Consider the following 16043-nt stretch of genomic DNA (forward strand, 5'->3'; position numbering starts at 1 on the left):
AGTTACTCAAAGTAATCAAGATGTCAATATTGATGATACCAACTGTGCAGTGTGACTAATATATTGTGCAAAAATAAAAAGCAACCATTCAGTTAATATAGTTATTATAAAGTCTATTCGGTGAAGTGTAACTGGGATGAATCAAATTTTAGCTGAACTTATATAAAGTTGAAATTCTTAATAATTTTAAGTAAACGACTGAGTAATGAAAAGTCTGTTTCTATAAAGTTGTTGGTGTCAGTATTAGCTATAAACCAGAAAGTAATCATAAACTCAGATAAGCTTCGATGCAGTCATATTTTTGTCCATAATTCCTCTAAGATTTTGAGACAGTAATAACAAACAGAAAAAAAAAACGTTTGTCGATTTTTCAGCATGCAAAATGAGTAATTCATAGGTCTAAGTATTTAAAATTAGAACTATTTTTATTCAGCCGTGTCAATAAGAGCAAAGAGCAATAAAAAGAGTAATCTCGAATTTTATTTGTACTTGTAACATCTGAACAATATCAACAATAAGTCGAAGTAATGAGAAAGTGTAAACAAAACGTAAATTCACCTAAAGCAAAGTCGAGTGCGCCAGTAATAACCCGAGGTTACTGATATCGTAATCAACGTGTCAATCGAACGTCTAGAAACTCCAAGCGATCGAAATTGTGATAAAAATAGCGGTAACTTTCAAAACCCAGTTGTATACGCAACTACTCTAACTTATGAAAAGTTTGAGCGGAAACGACTACAATAGACAAAATCGTTATTGTATATATTTTGGATTAATTTGACTGGCCGCAGGACTAAGTAGGGTGGCGCTCGGATTAAACTGAATGGCGCTTAAATTAAATCGAATTGCACTGTAAATAAATTGATTTTTATTTGGAATAGAATATGCGGAAAAGCATGTAGTTGAAACCGTTTAGAAAGGTAATTCGAAACCCACAGAGAAAAGGAGGATCCTATCTACACTAAAATGTGCAACAACCATGAAAACAAGGAATTATTAGAAATTGTATTTTATTATTTTTCAATGCATATATCCGACAGGTGAACCACGGATATTTTGATACGAGACTTGTTCGTTCGGAGTTCATCAAGAGGCAAATTCTACAGACAAGTACCACCCGTTTCTTTTGATGACATTTGGTATGCTGCAAGTTATTAAGACAATTCTGCAGTACAATGAAAACTTTTGATCATGGTGTTTCACATGTAACGCAGGATCTACCGAAGTCTTGCCAAAGCGTCTAAACCTAATATTTCTTATTAAATTGGCCATGCAGTATAACCAAAGTGCTAGACTTGAATCAGATATCCTGGTTAGATCTCAGACCCATCAAAAAGTTACGACAATGGCAAAGAGGTAGATAGAAGTTCACTTATGAATTTCGACGCGCGTGTGTAATTCTTTTCTCGATACCCTTATCCGGTTGGGAGGGCCAAACGGCTCATAACTATAATTACATATTAAGTTCATCAACTAAATATTTTTTTATAGGAAATGTTTATGAACAATATGTTAAAATTTTAGGCGCACAATATTTTATAGACTTATACAAGATACGACATTACCACGAGCTTAACTCACCACGCTTACACCCATCTTTTTGTGGCAGGCTTCTGATGGTGTCACTTGCTCTGTCGAGATCACAACAGAAAAGCTCTCATTGAAGAAAAATTGCGGATTTTGGTTGAAATGACTCTGTGAAACCACGCTTCGACGAAACGACCAGGGAGCGAGCCATAACCTTGCTCCTTGTTTTTACGACTTAGGACCAAGATATAAAGAATCTGTCAAAAAAGTTAGTTTTACGTAGCTTCTTTGGGCTTCCGGGTCACTAAATTCGCAGACATACGAAAAACAAAGTTTTTGCTAAAAATCTTTCTGCACGTGCAAGAAACACAAAAATCTGAAACGTATTTGAGTGAAGTGCTAAACACCAAAAAAGTTAACATAGCCTTCAAAACGTGCCTTTTAATTCCACAAGTAACTACAAAGCACATTAATAGAAAGCAGTCAATAGCAATAGGCTTGACTTGCATTCCAGCAAGTTGGGCATTTTGAGTACTGGAAATTTATGGCACCTACTTCTAAAATGTGTGCTCGGCACTTTGTTTCGTTTCACACAGTCACGGTCCTATCCTGAATATACAAAATAAAATCTATGCAACGCAGATCAATCAACGCAAAGTGTGTCGTTTTTAGATCACTCCCTTCCCGCAAGACGGTACTGAGAAATTCTACGAACAACCTTATAATTGAGAACGTGGTATTTGCAAAACTTATTAAAGTTACAGTGTAAATATTAAATTAAGAAAGTCTTTGTACTATATTAGATTACCAACAAAATCATTTAAGGCAGCCTAATTTCTTTGATATACAGGTTAATATTTTTTATTAGAAAGAGATTTAAAAAAAAATTGGGTCTTAAGTGATACGGTAATGCCTTATTCACTATATGTTTCTTGCGCTCGGGGTATATACAAGGGACCAGCAAACGTCAATTTCTTGTGAGCAATGAAGTAACAATTTTAATTAAATTTGTATTTATTGATTTAATGTGTCATGTTGCGATTGTAATTTTGAAGACAGTCGCCCTGGAAGGCTACACCAATCTACAGAATTTGAAAAATAAGCAACAGGTTCGGAGATATCCGTGAACAATTTCTCCCCTTTCTAACGTCCGATACCGAAACTGAAAGTTTCAAGTGTGCCGAAGCGCTGGCCACGTGACGTTTGTAGAAGTTGACAGTCCTCCTGACCTCATATCTGCTCTCTTAGAATACCTTCATAGGGAATCATTATAGATGCATTTTATCATTTAATTCCAAGGAGGTAGGCGTATAATCAGAATGTAGATTTACTAAAGTAGCGAAATATTGATTTAATAACGTGACTGCGCTAAGGAACTCGTGTCGCAGAAAATCGGTGACTTAGCTGAAAAGCCGGCGTCGGTGGCATGTCGCAAAACTCCCGATTGGCCAATAGGGCAACGACGTCACAGTCACGTCACCTCACGCAGAAATTTCAAACAGCCCACAGCGCTCACGTGACGTCACACGTGGAGTTAAAGTGATTAAAAAACATGACATGTATTTCGGATTTGAGGTCGCTGCATGTTTCAATGAATTTCACTTTATAAGTAATTCGTTTACCTTAAAAAAAAACACTGAAAAAAACATTTGTTTTTAATATTCTGGTTGGGACAGTCGCGTCAATAAATACATTTTACGGTAAGAAAAAAATAGAGAAATATTGACAGCGCGAGATTTATTATATTTGCGTCTAAATTATGCGCGCAAAGTCCATGTCATCACGGAAGGGTCGTACTCTTTCCACCTCAACGAGATAGGTGCTGCTTCTCATTGCCACAGCTTCCCACCTCCACGCGCCCCAACTGCCAAGAGAGAAAGCAAGTGGAAAGGGAGTGACTACCTACTAAGCTGCTTCTAGCGTCATCAATATTGCTCTAAAAACTTTTTTGCGCGTAAAATAAATTTTCTGACACATGTCCCAGCCAGACTGATCAAAACAATTTTTTTTTTTTAAGTGGCCCTCTAGATAAAAATTTAAAGAACTTTAGGCAGGATTTGAAGTCACGACCGTTCCGTTCCGAGCCTGACACGACTAGGCCACGCATGCCACGCTTGCAGGGCAAATGAGAAGGCGATGCGAACGGGGCCTGATAACGCTATCGCGTTCCACTCGTAAAGGCGAAATTTCAGCGTCCTCTAAGGTATTTTGTTTGTTAACACAACTGGCAGAACGTGCGCCTAAGCTATATATCAGAGCGCCTCTTCCGCCGACAAAAATTAATGCACTCGCATTAATAAAATTAATGCGAGTTCGATGACGTATTGAAAACTAGAGTGCTCAGGACTTTCCAAGCGGCTTTGCATATCCCGAGCCGCACCCTGACAGCCGCAGTGCAGACATGAGAGCATGACCATTTGTACGTACGTACGTATGTCCGACGAGCCCAAGAAACATATATGAGGACGGCATTCACATATCAGTAAAGACGCTTGTAATAAGATCGGTTTCGGATAAAAAAAAATATTTCCCCTAATAATTAACGAACAAGCTGACCGAAATTAAGAAGCACCTGCGAGAAAAGGCAGCGCCTCCTTGGTTCGAAAGAGTTATTGCTGAGTTTTCGACATCATATAGGAACAAAGAAATCACCACTACGCATTATCAACTTGGAGGTTTTGACTAAAGTGACCAGAATATTCAGGTGTGCATAACTGATGAGTTTCTCTTCTTTATTTGCAGATGCTTTTTTGGAGCTGCAGGCGCATAGGGAAGCCAACGGCTCTACAGTGACGAGTCCGTGGTTTCAGGGGCGCTTGGAGCCTCAGTGCCTCAAGTTCTTGTACAGAAGAGATAAAGTGAATCTTGGCAAAATCTTCGTTGAGCTCGCTGTGTCGGGTGCCAAAGAGTCCAGTGTTATTTGGAAGCAGCCACCATACCCGAAAGACGATTGGTTGCTGGCTCGAGTGCCGATCGTGTCCCAGGAAAAACTCAAGGTAACGACCAAAATATAAAATGAGTAGATTAAAAGCGCCCAAACCGAATTTGCGGGGACATAAAAAAAGGGTAGCCAATTTGAGATATTTATTTTAAAATACTTGGAATAGATTTTAGCGCTCAAAACACAGGGACACAAAGACGAGAATAAGGCACCGCAGTGCGCTACTGTGGTGTCTGATTCTCATCTTTGTGTCCTTGTGTTTTGAGTGCTAAAGTGTAGTTCCAAAACCAACCAGCCCAACAATATATTCTACTGAAATTATATTTCAAATAAACTGTAAAAAAAAAGACACTTAAGATTGCTCAAATGTAGGAATCCGAAAGCATTGGCATACCTAGCGTATTCCGACAAGCTGCGCGCCGCGCTGAACCCGGCCGGGCGAACTCTGCGTAAGCTGCCCGGCCGAGCTCTGCGGCCGGCAGCTCTGCAGAGCCCGGCTAGCCTCTCCCTCTTACCGTAGGCCTGACCGCTGAGCCTTGGATATAGCCTCTCTGTGGAGTGGCGGTTTTGGGAATTTTGCCGCGCGCTAAACAATGGGAAGTTTCCACCGATTCGCTACTACAAACTCGAGGCTTCGCTCCATGGGGCAGGGGAATTTAGGTGTCATTTGGCGCGGCTTTAAAAGCTGATAACGCCGGTTCGCTTCATGGGACAGGTAATGCTTAGCATTAGGGAGTTTTTGTAGACCGCGTTTCCCCCTCCGCTAAGCCCCCCGCAAGAAGAAGCCTCTACTGCGCCTGCGCGCCGATGGCCTTGACTGTAGAGTTCGGTGTATCGTAGCGGGTTGACGAGAGCGTTGCGACACGGCGAAAACGATCTTCGAAAAGCCCCTACTAATAAGAACATTCCGCAGATTACACAACAGGGCATGGGCTGCGGTTAAGTTTCACTTCCACTTCAGCCTGAACTCAGCCAACGATTAGAACAAAAAAAAAGAACAAAGAAAAAAAGGAAAGACGTTTAGAATTCTCTGTAATGCCGAATTGGATTGCAGCTCTTGAGGAAGAGGCCGGGAGGATACGGAGGGGAGGGTATTGCCCTCATCTCCCTCCGTAACCTCCCCTCCTCCTCTCCTGCTCCCATCCCTTTTAGCGGAAAACTTTCGCTAAATTTTTTGCTAAATTTAGTGGGGACACTTTCCCCTAATTTAAGCGAGGAAATGTTTTCGTTAAACTTAAAACAAAATATTTCCCGCTAAATTTAGCGGGGAAATTTCTCTGCTAAATTTAGAGAGAAAATTTATCCGCTAAGTTTGGTAGGGGAATTTTTCGAGAAATTTAAGAATTTTTTCCACTAAGTTTAGCGGGGGAAATTAGCAAAAACTTTCTCCGCTAAATTTGGTAGGGAAGTTTTCCCTTAATGCAACGCGCGATTATGCCCTCTTGCATTATTTCCATAACGCAACGCGCGCGGTTACGCCGACTGCGTTAAAGCCGGAAGCGGGCGCCTGAGAGCTGCGCTCTAAAAACACAGGCATATTGTCTAAATGTGCATTACAGCGTATTCACTTAGCGTGATCCACTCAGCTGGGGATAAGACACACAAATAGAGACGTTGATTTCAGTGACGGTGCGCTTTTAGTGTTGCTTAGGTTACCCCATCCACTCGTAGCGGCGACTGCGTTCTGACTTAAGGCGAAACGAAGCTTACCACGAAGCATACCACGAATCTGACGAGATTGCGCAATTAGACGGTACGAACGCCAGAGAGCGAATCGCGAAGCCCAAAGCGTGAATGTAACATTCCCGTCCAGCGGCCTTTGAGCTGTCAGTATTTTTATTACAGTCATTTGTAGCTCTAGATACGCAGGGTGCGGCTCATGACGTTCAAGCTCTTTGCTTGATTCCTTTTTTTTTTCTGCAATCACACCGGCTGCGTAGGACGTTTCGGAAGTGTCACACTGGGCTCTTTTTGAGGTGCCTGTAAGTATGAAGGTTAGTTTTACTGCGTGGAAATGTCAAAGTGCAATTGTCTCTGTAAAAAACTGAAAAAAAATTGTTGAAGTCAAGGTTGGGAGCGTCCGTAGACGACCCAGTTAGCGACGTCATTTACTCGTGGCGCCATCGTCCGACAGGCGCAGCGAGCAGACGGCGCACCCTCTAGCATGCACGCTGCGGCTATTGGGAGATGGCGCCACAGCTATACAGCGTCGCTAACCGATCGTCTGCGAACGCGCCCTACCTTGACTTTGGCAAGTTTGGTTTTGCTCTATTTTTTAGATGAAAGCAACTACCTCTTCAAATTTTACACGGTAAGGCCGACCTGGTCACTGCACACTCGGTGAAAGTTTTACACTATGTGTGGGCGAAGATTTTCCTAGCTCGTTTTACAGCCGAAGGTCCGCTTGGGACACCCTGCATAGGGACTGACAACTTAGGTAACACTGGGCATGGGCTAAGATGATCACGCATCTGTCTTTGGGATTCATTATGTTGCATTCTTGTCCTCTAATGCGGCAGTATGATTGGCTGCAGAGAGCGATACTAACGTGCTCGGAAGTCGCCACACTCTGCGCTTCTTCGGCTGGCTATTACAATATAGTGTATTTGTCATGCGAATCAGAGAGACAAAGATTATACTTGAATTGCACACTCAGTTTGCCTTGTTCTTTTGGTCACCGTGAAACTGAACAGAGACATGAATTCAATATTTCAGGTGGTGTTTCGGGCGATCATCAATGCAAGCAAAGACCGAAGTATAGATACATTTGGAATCGATGATGTGCAACTTGACCCCGAGCCCTGCAAACCCCTGTATGAATGCGACTTCGCGGAGGACTTTTGCGGCTACGTCAATGGCTTCACTTTCGGAGGGCTCCAGTGGTTGGTCGGCACGGGACGCGTCGCAAAGCCAGAGTTGCCTCCGAGAGTGCCACCATATCCTAGCCCTTCAGTGGAATACTCCAAATGTGAGTGATGACGTCTTGACTTATTTGAAGAACAAATAGAAGCACTGTCAGCGAGTGCATTCTCGAGTGCACATTTTTTCCCAAATTTCAAGACTTGCAATATATATGGAAAAAATGAATCTCAGGAATATTTATCCCCATAGTAACAGGTATACATAGCATATAACTTAAACTAGCGAAATGTTGTACTCAAGAAAATTTTCCGTAGCGCACGCGTCGTGAAATTAGCGAATTTATAAGCCGCGAAGCTAGTTTACAACGTTCTGAATAAAAATGTATTGCTCAGATAAACTCTGAAGTTCAAAATGCACTCAAAACTTACATAATAAAAAATCCTTCGTAATTAATTATTGTTTGCCTATAATTTCCGATAAACGCAGTGCGTCTACTTGAATTCATATTAACTGAAGTTAGAGCAACCGAAAATCTAATTTAACGTTTTTGTGTAAGTCCCTTTTTGAATTTATTTTAAATCCCATAATAGATTCAATTCTTGCTTATACAATTTTTTATTAACATTATGAGCTCTTGATTTGAAATATTGTAGACGTATCACACTGGCGCATCTTCTTATTAAAAATATAAATGCTTTTCACATGAAAGACTCGTGTTTTCTTTTCGGTGTATATAGTTTATTACAATATCAGAGGCCTGTTTCCTCATATGTGTGTGAATTCTAAAGAATAGTGCACTTACGAATATTTTCAGAGGACAGCTGGTTATAGGATGGAATTATAGGGTAGCACATTACACATATTAGAAAGTAGCACACAAAGATAATAATCGAATTGCGTATAATGTATAAACCGTACTTCTCCGAATGAGGTAAATATATATTTTGTCCCGGTTATGCAACACTTGTCCCATTCGACTTGTACGGTTCATTAATCCGTATATTTCGATTATTTTAAAGCATGAAATTCTTTTTAATTGTACCGCAAACCCCCCAAAACTTTTTTTCATCAGTCCGTCCCTCCGTCCGTGCATTTTCCGTTGAAATTATCGAAGAAAGCGGGGGCACGTGACGTCACCTGACGTCACGTGACGTGTACACCTCGCGGAAATTGACGGTACGTGACCTATACGTCAAATCAGCTTCTCAGCTAAATGTAGCGGGAACATTTATGGCTTGTGGCGAAAACGTAAAACCAGTCTCCCTACTAAATTTAGCGGGAAATGGACGTAACGTGACTCACGTACCAATTCAGTTACACTCTAAATTTAGCAATAAAATTTACGTCTTGTAACCTAGGCACCGATCCAGTTTCCTCGCCAAATTTAGCGGGGGAAATCGACGTCACATCCTGTGACCTGACGTGACGTGACCCATACAACCATTCTGTGTCCCCGCTAAATTTAGCGGGAAAATATGCGTCACGTGACACACCGAGCGCATCACCAATTCCCTAGAATTCACTTCAAGCATTATTGTACTTTGATGGTAAATGTCGCTGCTAATATTTTACTATATAATTTATGTGGTTCCGAGGAGAGGCTACGGACAAGCCGCTGTTTCGCGGAGGGGGCTTGCACTTTTTCCAGTTTCAATCAGTGTGCCAAGTGAACCATGGTAGATATAGTATGAATGAAAATACTCATCTGAACTTTAAGTCGCATGAGCCTGGTGATTTGCTTAAACCTCCAGACGAACCCAAGTCTTGGGAGAGGTTTGCCTACGTTGACCTCACCGTTTCCACTGGAGCGCTTCTTTCCGGGGCTGAAAAGGCAGATCTGATCAGCCCAGTGTTTGAAGTAGCCGACATAGAAGACACCCTTCGGCTGTGGTACTTCCGAAGAGGACCAGGTCAGTGCTACGCTCAAACAAGGCTTATTTGATCCGGCTTAGGAGGACACTAAACTACCAAGCAAAAAAAAAAACTGTGTTAAGTGCCAGGATGGCAAACGTATGTCACAACATGAACTTCCGTCGCTCTAACACAAATTTGCAGTTACTTGTCGTATTCTGAAGATCCACTACAGACATATGAGTTTAAGCAAAGCACATTGCTACTTATATTTACGCTGCGGCTTTTAAATTTGGCAAACTAACATCTCACAAAATTTACAGGACGGTGTTCACGTGATACGTTAGATTCACGTGTCGCCGAAACACGACGTCCCACTGTGGCATCACTTTTTATCATGACGCTAGGTGACACTCAGGTCCGCTAATTTTAATTGGAAAAATCTGCTGGCATGTGTTATGACGTCACGTGAAAATGTGACGCCAATATTTGAGACAACTGTGATTACCCGCGTTAAGGAAAGAAATTTTGCAGCTAAATTTAGTGGGCAACAAGGACATACGCACACTGCATTTGCTGCAACACCTAGCCAATAACAAGACAACGCTGTAACAAAAAAATAAAGCGCAAGGGTACCGGAGATTTATTTCAGCATCTGGAAAGTTTATGGCAGATAGCTAAGCAATTGTGTTGCATACGTGAAAAGTTCTAGCACGACAAACGTTTAACAATAGACTGGCTTGCCAGACGTCAGACTCCGACGTTCACGGCGCTTTTTATCAAATAATTTACTGCGTACCATGTGCAGACTTGTTAGTTGTCCCTAGATTGAAGCAATACTATCGCTAACTCGGCTGGTAATCATGGCGATCTTCTGAAACCTTCCGTACTCTCGAGCTCCTCTCTATCTCAGTGATCACCAGTCAAGCAGTCAGTGTCAAGCCTCGTGGCCACGCTTTTATCTAGGCTTTACGAAATTCTGAGCACCTGAACATAGAACGTTTCATGTTAAAATGTGCTGCTACTGCGACTGTGACACCTTAAAGTAAAACCAGGCATGAAATTTCTCCTAACTGAAAACACTAATTTTTCACAAATCGCTTCTAGCATTCCGCAAAGATCTCTACCATAGCCTCGCATACGACTTCGAAAAACACGTCGCGATCCGGAACTCTAGAAAATAAATCTAGTATTGCGCATGACCCCTAGTGGTGTCTCTGTAGTAGAGCGCATACCGGTGGGTGAAAAAGTCCACGGAAACTTCCTGGTTTTTATCGTGGGGGATATATCCCGCACAATTTGTTTTTCGCGGAATGTTGATTTCAAAATATCTGTGCGCTTTCAGGCAGTTAAATATATGTTTATGGATCTCAGTGTCCCTGAGATACATCTTGAGCACATATCTTCAGCTCTGTCTATTAAGTAAAAAAAAATAACACACACACAGACACCCACATACCCACAGTGTTTTAGAATCGCATACAACTCACTATGTGTGTAGCAGCGTACAAATTGTGCTGAAAGTGGTATTGGATGAAAGGTAATTTTTCTACATACGTGTTCTTTCCAGGTACCTAGAATGTATTTTGGTAATTAAGGAACATTTTAAGGGAAGTATTGGGAGCTTTAGGCCAATTCATCTGTTTTCTACAACTGTCTTGTCTTGTTATTGTAGCTTCTGCATGCTTCTCTTACACCATTTTATGAAACTTTTCACTCTCCGAGCCTTGAGACCTCTTTTTATCAATTTTTGTTTGCATGTAATATGTTCTAAGCATTTGAAATGCTAAAAAAAAAAAACTAAATGAATACCAAAATGAGCATAGGTTGTTATTGCAGATTCTTTAATACCCTGTTGTTTTCCCGCAACGTCGAATGTAAACTATTTTCGAAATTTACAATTTAGCATTTGACTTTATTATTGAATCAAATGTTATATGTGATTTCAGTACCTAGTACTCTACACCACCTCTGGAGACGCTGATGGTTGGTACCAACATCATTTCGAATTGGAGTTTAGGTTGCACTCCACTCAATATTTTCGCAATTTTTTCTAACCAACAACGTGTTTTCTGTTAATTGCACTCGCATAAACTAACGAGTTAGTCACAAAAAATCAAAACTAGCGGTTTGACCCTTCACTCAAAAGGTTGAGTATGCGCGTGATTATAATAGGAACACCACAGTATACATTAAAAAAAATTCAATCTAACTTTGTTGCTTCTGGCATAGTATGGGCACTGATCTGACGCAAACAAAATATATCAAGGTATCAGGAAGACGCTATAGAAAACCATAACTTTGGTTAAAGCTTAGCCGGTATAGGTACCTAATTCGGATGGAGCAGGGTTTTCTTCCAAGGGTTACTAATGGCCAAGTGACTTTTCTTGGCCATTACTAGTCGTAAAAATGAAAATTTGGCTTTTTCATGGTTCGCCGCATGACTGCCATGGTGTCTGGTGAAAACCAAAAAAAGAAAGAGCAGCGTTGCCTCATTCTGAAATTTAGTTAGCAACGGGGTGCCCAAGAACTCACGTGATAACCAAAAAACTATCCACTGAAGGCTAACTTCGGCAATTGCATGGAGACTTAGGACGTACTTGAAGAGACCGCGGCCAAAAAGAGTCAAGTTTGGTTATTCCTGCGCTTTTTCACACTATTAGTACCCTCATTTGCCTACAGAAGTAGTGTTGGTCACAGAGAACTGGGCTATCTAGAGCAAGACAAAATTGCTCTTGAGCTTTCACGCCCCAGAGCACAATATCTCAACCAATCCACTTGTCGCAAGTGGTCTTACCTGGACTAAAAAATGACACAACTTGAAGTCGCTGACTGATTGACTTGAAGAAAATAAATTGCAGGAGGACGCTTAAGCTTTACCTTTAAGAGTGGAACGCGAAATCCTTGGGAGAGTGTCTGTGTGGCCTAGTCGGTCGCGTGTATGGCTCGCAACCGAAGGGTCGTGGGTTCCAATCCCACACACATTTTTTTTTATTTTGTTATCTTTTAGGAAGATTAATTTCCTTAAAAATTAAAATTATTTAAGACATGTGGAGGCCTTTCATTCGCATGACGTGTCATGTCGTAATCACTTTAATTCCACGTGTGACGTCACGTTTCACGGGAGTGTTCTGAGCTCTTGGAAATTCTCGCGCGATGTCACGTGACTTTGACGTCACGAACCCATCGACCAATCAGGACTTTCTCGTCCCACCGACGCCGGCTTTTCTACGACACGCTCTCGCGTTAAAAATGGCCCGATGAAATTAGACTGATAGGATCAAACACGCGACTCCGCGCACTAGTAAGCTGCATTTTTTTCTCTTGACAAGCTGTATAAGTTAAGAAACACAGGGTATGGCTCAATATGCTCACGCTTTTCGCTTTGTTTTTGGTTTATCGGGGTTCTCATGGGTCAATGCCACGATCTGATTGGCTGAGGAGTGGTAATGAGATGCCCAGAAGTTTCCACGCCCATGCGTGTCCCAGAGGCGTTTGCCGCTATCAGTCCTGACACCTTAACAAAAACGCAAGGTGTGGGGAACCCTGGGCACGCTATTTTCTTTCCACACCCAACGGAGTTGCGGGATAAGCCAACGAGAAAACCGAAGAACAAAAAAGGAAGCAAAGAAGAGTCAGCATACAAACCGACACCTTGCGATTCGAGGCTGTTTACATATATGACGCACGAAAAAGGACGAAACAAAGCCCTAGTGAGAACTCTTGTTTCTATAATATATTTAATTGTGCAATTACCGGATATGATCAAATAAAAGTATATAAGAACATATCCGAAGCTTATAAGAACGTAAGAAAATAAAAGAGAAATATATTAAAAAAACTTTCGCATAACTTCTTGTATAATCTTATATAGTTCTTACATGTTTCTTATATATTATAGTACGTTCTTATTTGAATATTCGCGTTCATAGGACCATACAATTTCTTATAGGCTTAGAATTTTTCGCTAGAATGATTACGATGACCAGTAGTATGAATAGGTGTATGCGTTTATTCGATGCTTTTTCTTCGCACTATTCAATCAAGAAAGAAGCGATAATTTTAAATCCAAGATTGCGATGCAAGCATGTGTTAAGCGCATAAACTATGTTACAAAACGCCTATTTTTGTGCTCTTCTTCACCCGCTACGCAGACATTGTGTCCATGGAGCTAAAGCAGATCAGCTACAAGGATGACACTGGAGCTACGGACACACTGCAAACTGTTCACCTTCCAGAGGGTGGTGATTGGCAGTCAACTGTACTGAAACTAAAACCTTCTAAACAATCCCAGATTGTTGTCGCACTCACCAGAGGAAAAGGAACCAACGGAATTGCCGCTGTCGGCTTAATTTCAGGTGAGATTTAAGCCCTTACCTCTTGTAGTCTCAGAAAGCCTGAAAGAATGCATTTGTTTGTTGGTTGAAACAGGTAAAGAGTGAAGTGTTCTCCAAGAACAAAATTTATCCCATGATATGAACGTTCACAGAGCTTCTTTTGCCTTCTAAATTTTAATGTTTTCTTAGTTTCGGGTTTTTATTAAGCAATTAAAGTAGGATGCCTTCTATGTTAGTGCATCAATGCATATAAAACTAAAACAAAGACTCTATCATAATAGATGCAAAAGTGAGTGTCATGAAATGTTATTCGATGCTTATGAATCTTTCATCCTGTTTCAGCCGAAAAGCCCCAAAACATATCGAATGAAGAAGCAAGTAAGTCGGTAGAAAATTAAGTATGAACATCCGAAAAAGCATGTTGGCTTCTCGTGTTTTTTAAAATTATATTGAAATGAAGTGCTTCTTAAAAATAAAAGGGGTGTTTTAAAAGAAAACGAAAAGTACAATCCTCGGTATTATATTCAGAAATTGCAGTAAAAAACTCCAACTTTGTTAGGTCAACTCTAGTGCGAAATATTTATATATAAGATTGGAGCTCAAAAAGTAAGAGAACATCCTGGATCATTCTTTTGAGCTAGACATATTTCTATTTAAAACTTTACCATCGTTACTAATCGTATACTTTCCCCCGCAATCAATAAATCGCAGCTATCTAAAACTTCCAAGAAATCAATTGATAATTGATTTTATGCAAATTATCCACGTCACGTGCTCTAATGCGTACGTGGAAGCCGTGGTGAGTCCAGACGAAAGCTGCAGCGGCCTCAGCCGTTCAAAAAAACGTCTTTTCGTATTAGATTTTTTGTATGTTTTAAGACACATTATTTTCTCAGAGGCATAAATAGAAAAGGCTTTGTATTTAAAGTTTCACCCTGCGATGACCTCTGGGGGATCATGCAAACAATCCAAGCTAATCCAATACTAGATGATCGCTACGTGACCTTCGAAAAGGCAGTGTGACGCACGAAGCGCTGAGTTACGATACACGTTCCTTGCCTTTGAATGGCTGGGTTCACTTGTAGCGTTTGTTGTGGTCAATTGCAAATTTAATCGGGGTAGGACGTTTACAACGAATTCATTGACTTGACAATAGAAAACATTTGTTTACAACTTGCGGAGCAGCAACATCAAATTGAACGATTCCTCAACGATAGTACAATGCAAGGTTTTTAGGTGTTGGCATTATCCTTGTATTTCTGCATCTTTTAAGTTGTAGTTTTATGCCCCTGTCAGGGGACTGGCACGTTAAAGACCTTCGAAACAAAATCCTTTAAAAGGTTGGCAAACCAGCCCACGGCGATAAGAGCATCATCGCGATCTAATTCTCTGATTCTTTAAAGGAGCTCAATCTTAAGTTTTTTGATGTGCCGGTCTGACAGTAGTTTTAGGCTATATTCAGATATACACGAGGTTACTTTTAAGTTTGGCCGATGACCTCAAAAAAGTTCCAATACCACTCTGAACATCATTCGAGAGATGCAGTAAACAAAATCAAGGCACCTACGTATGTTTATTTTGTGATTCTTTGTGCTAACAGATGGCGATAATTAACTGTTATCACGTGAATAAAGAAGAACTATGTACCATACATTGCGTCATAACTTACTCCAATAACGCCCACTTCGCAGAAACGCGGCACAAAGCTGCAGCCCTATCTTTTTTGTTTATTGAAGATACAGATCGAAAGGGATAAAAAATAACTTCTACTGTAATTTCGTCGGTCTTGAGAAGTTCGTTGTAGAGGTGCTTAATTGTGCGCCATGCAGATTTAGTTAATAAGAACTACACCACTTTTAAAATTTATGCACAGCATTATGTCTGCGAAAATTGTGGGATAGTTTCAATACTTCAAGCAATTATACTCTTGAGTCCTTAAGCTGGCATTGACTAGATAATTAAATCAACAAAAGGAAGTGCTTTGTGCACCTATATTTCTTAGGTACACACATTTTTGTAATGAAGGGCTTTAAGTGTCGACTAGACAACTACAAGCCTATATTTAAGAATTTCGCTCTAGAAACTTAAGCAATGCGCTGCGCGTTTGCAGGGCAGGGGGAAGCATTCAAGACTAGTCGATCAGACTGAAGAACTCGCTATCTTACATTAACTAACATGGACAATTTAAGTCACTAATTAGACATGAGGTAGATACATAGAAAGGGGGGACGGACAACGTTGTCCGTCCCCCCTTTCTATGTATCTTCCTCGTGTCTAATTACCGTTACCAACACGCTCGTTTTGTACTTAAGTCACTAATTCTCCATTTATCGTTTTCTTCTGTTGTTTCAGCTCTGTGGTGCAATTTCGAGGGCGGAACGTTCTGTGGCTGGGAACACGTCAATGGCGATAATTCCTTTAAACTCAACGAGCCAAGCAAGAAAATTCCACCCTTCCCCCAATCAGACCACACCCTTCAGGCGTACAGAGGTGCGTAGTTGTTCATTAACTGAGGTCCCGAGTGC

The 16043-nt window shown here is 40.9% G+C and overlaps 1 protein-coding gene across 1 annotated transcript in view; it reads left to right on the forward strand.

Annotated features, from left to right (window-relative positions):
- LOC8037160 (MAM and LDL-receptor class A domain-containing protein 1-like) overlaps positions 1-16043 on the forward strand; it is a 233604-nt gene that overhangs the window by 68106 nt on the left and 149455 nt on the right. The window contains exons 17-22 of the mRNA XM_040210516.3: positions 4270-4523; positions 7184-7436; positions 9082-9240; positions 13336-13539; positions 13861-13896; positions 15871-16008. Of these exons, the coding sequence (XP_040066450.1) occupies positions 4270-4523; positions 7184-7436; positions 9082-9240; positions 13336-13539; positions 13861-13896; positions 15871-16008 (1044 nt within the window). The remainder of the gene's footprint in view (positions 1-4269; positions 4524-7183; positions 7437-9081; positions 9241-13335; positions 13540-13860; positions 13897-15870; positions 16009-16043) is intronic.

Source organism: Ixodes scapularis, unplaced genomic scaffold, assembly GCF_016920785.2.
Source record: "Ixodes scapularis isolate PalLabHiFi unplaced genomic scaffold, ASM1692078v2 PGA_scaffold6__148_contigs__length_123643588, whole genome shotgun sequence".
Taxonomy (NCBI): Eukaryota; Metazoa; Arthropoda; class Arachnida; order Ixodida; family Ixodidae; genus Ixodes; species Ixodes scapularis.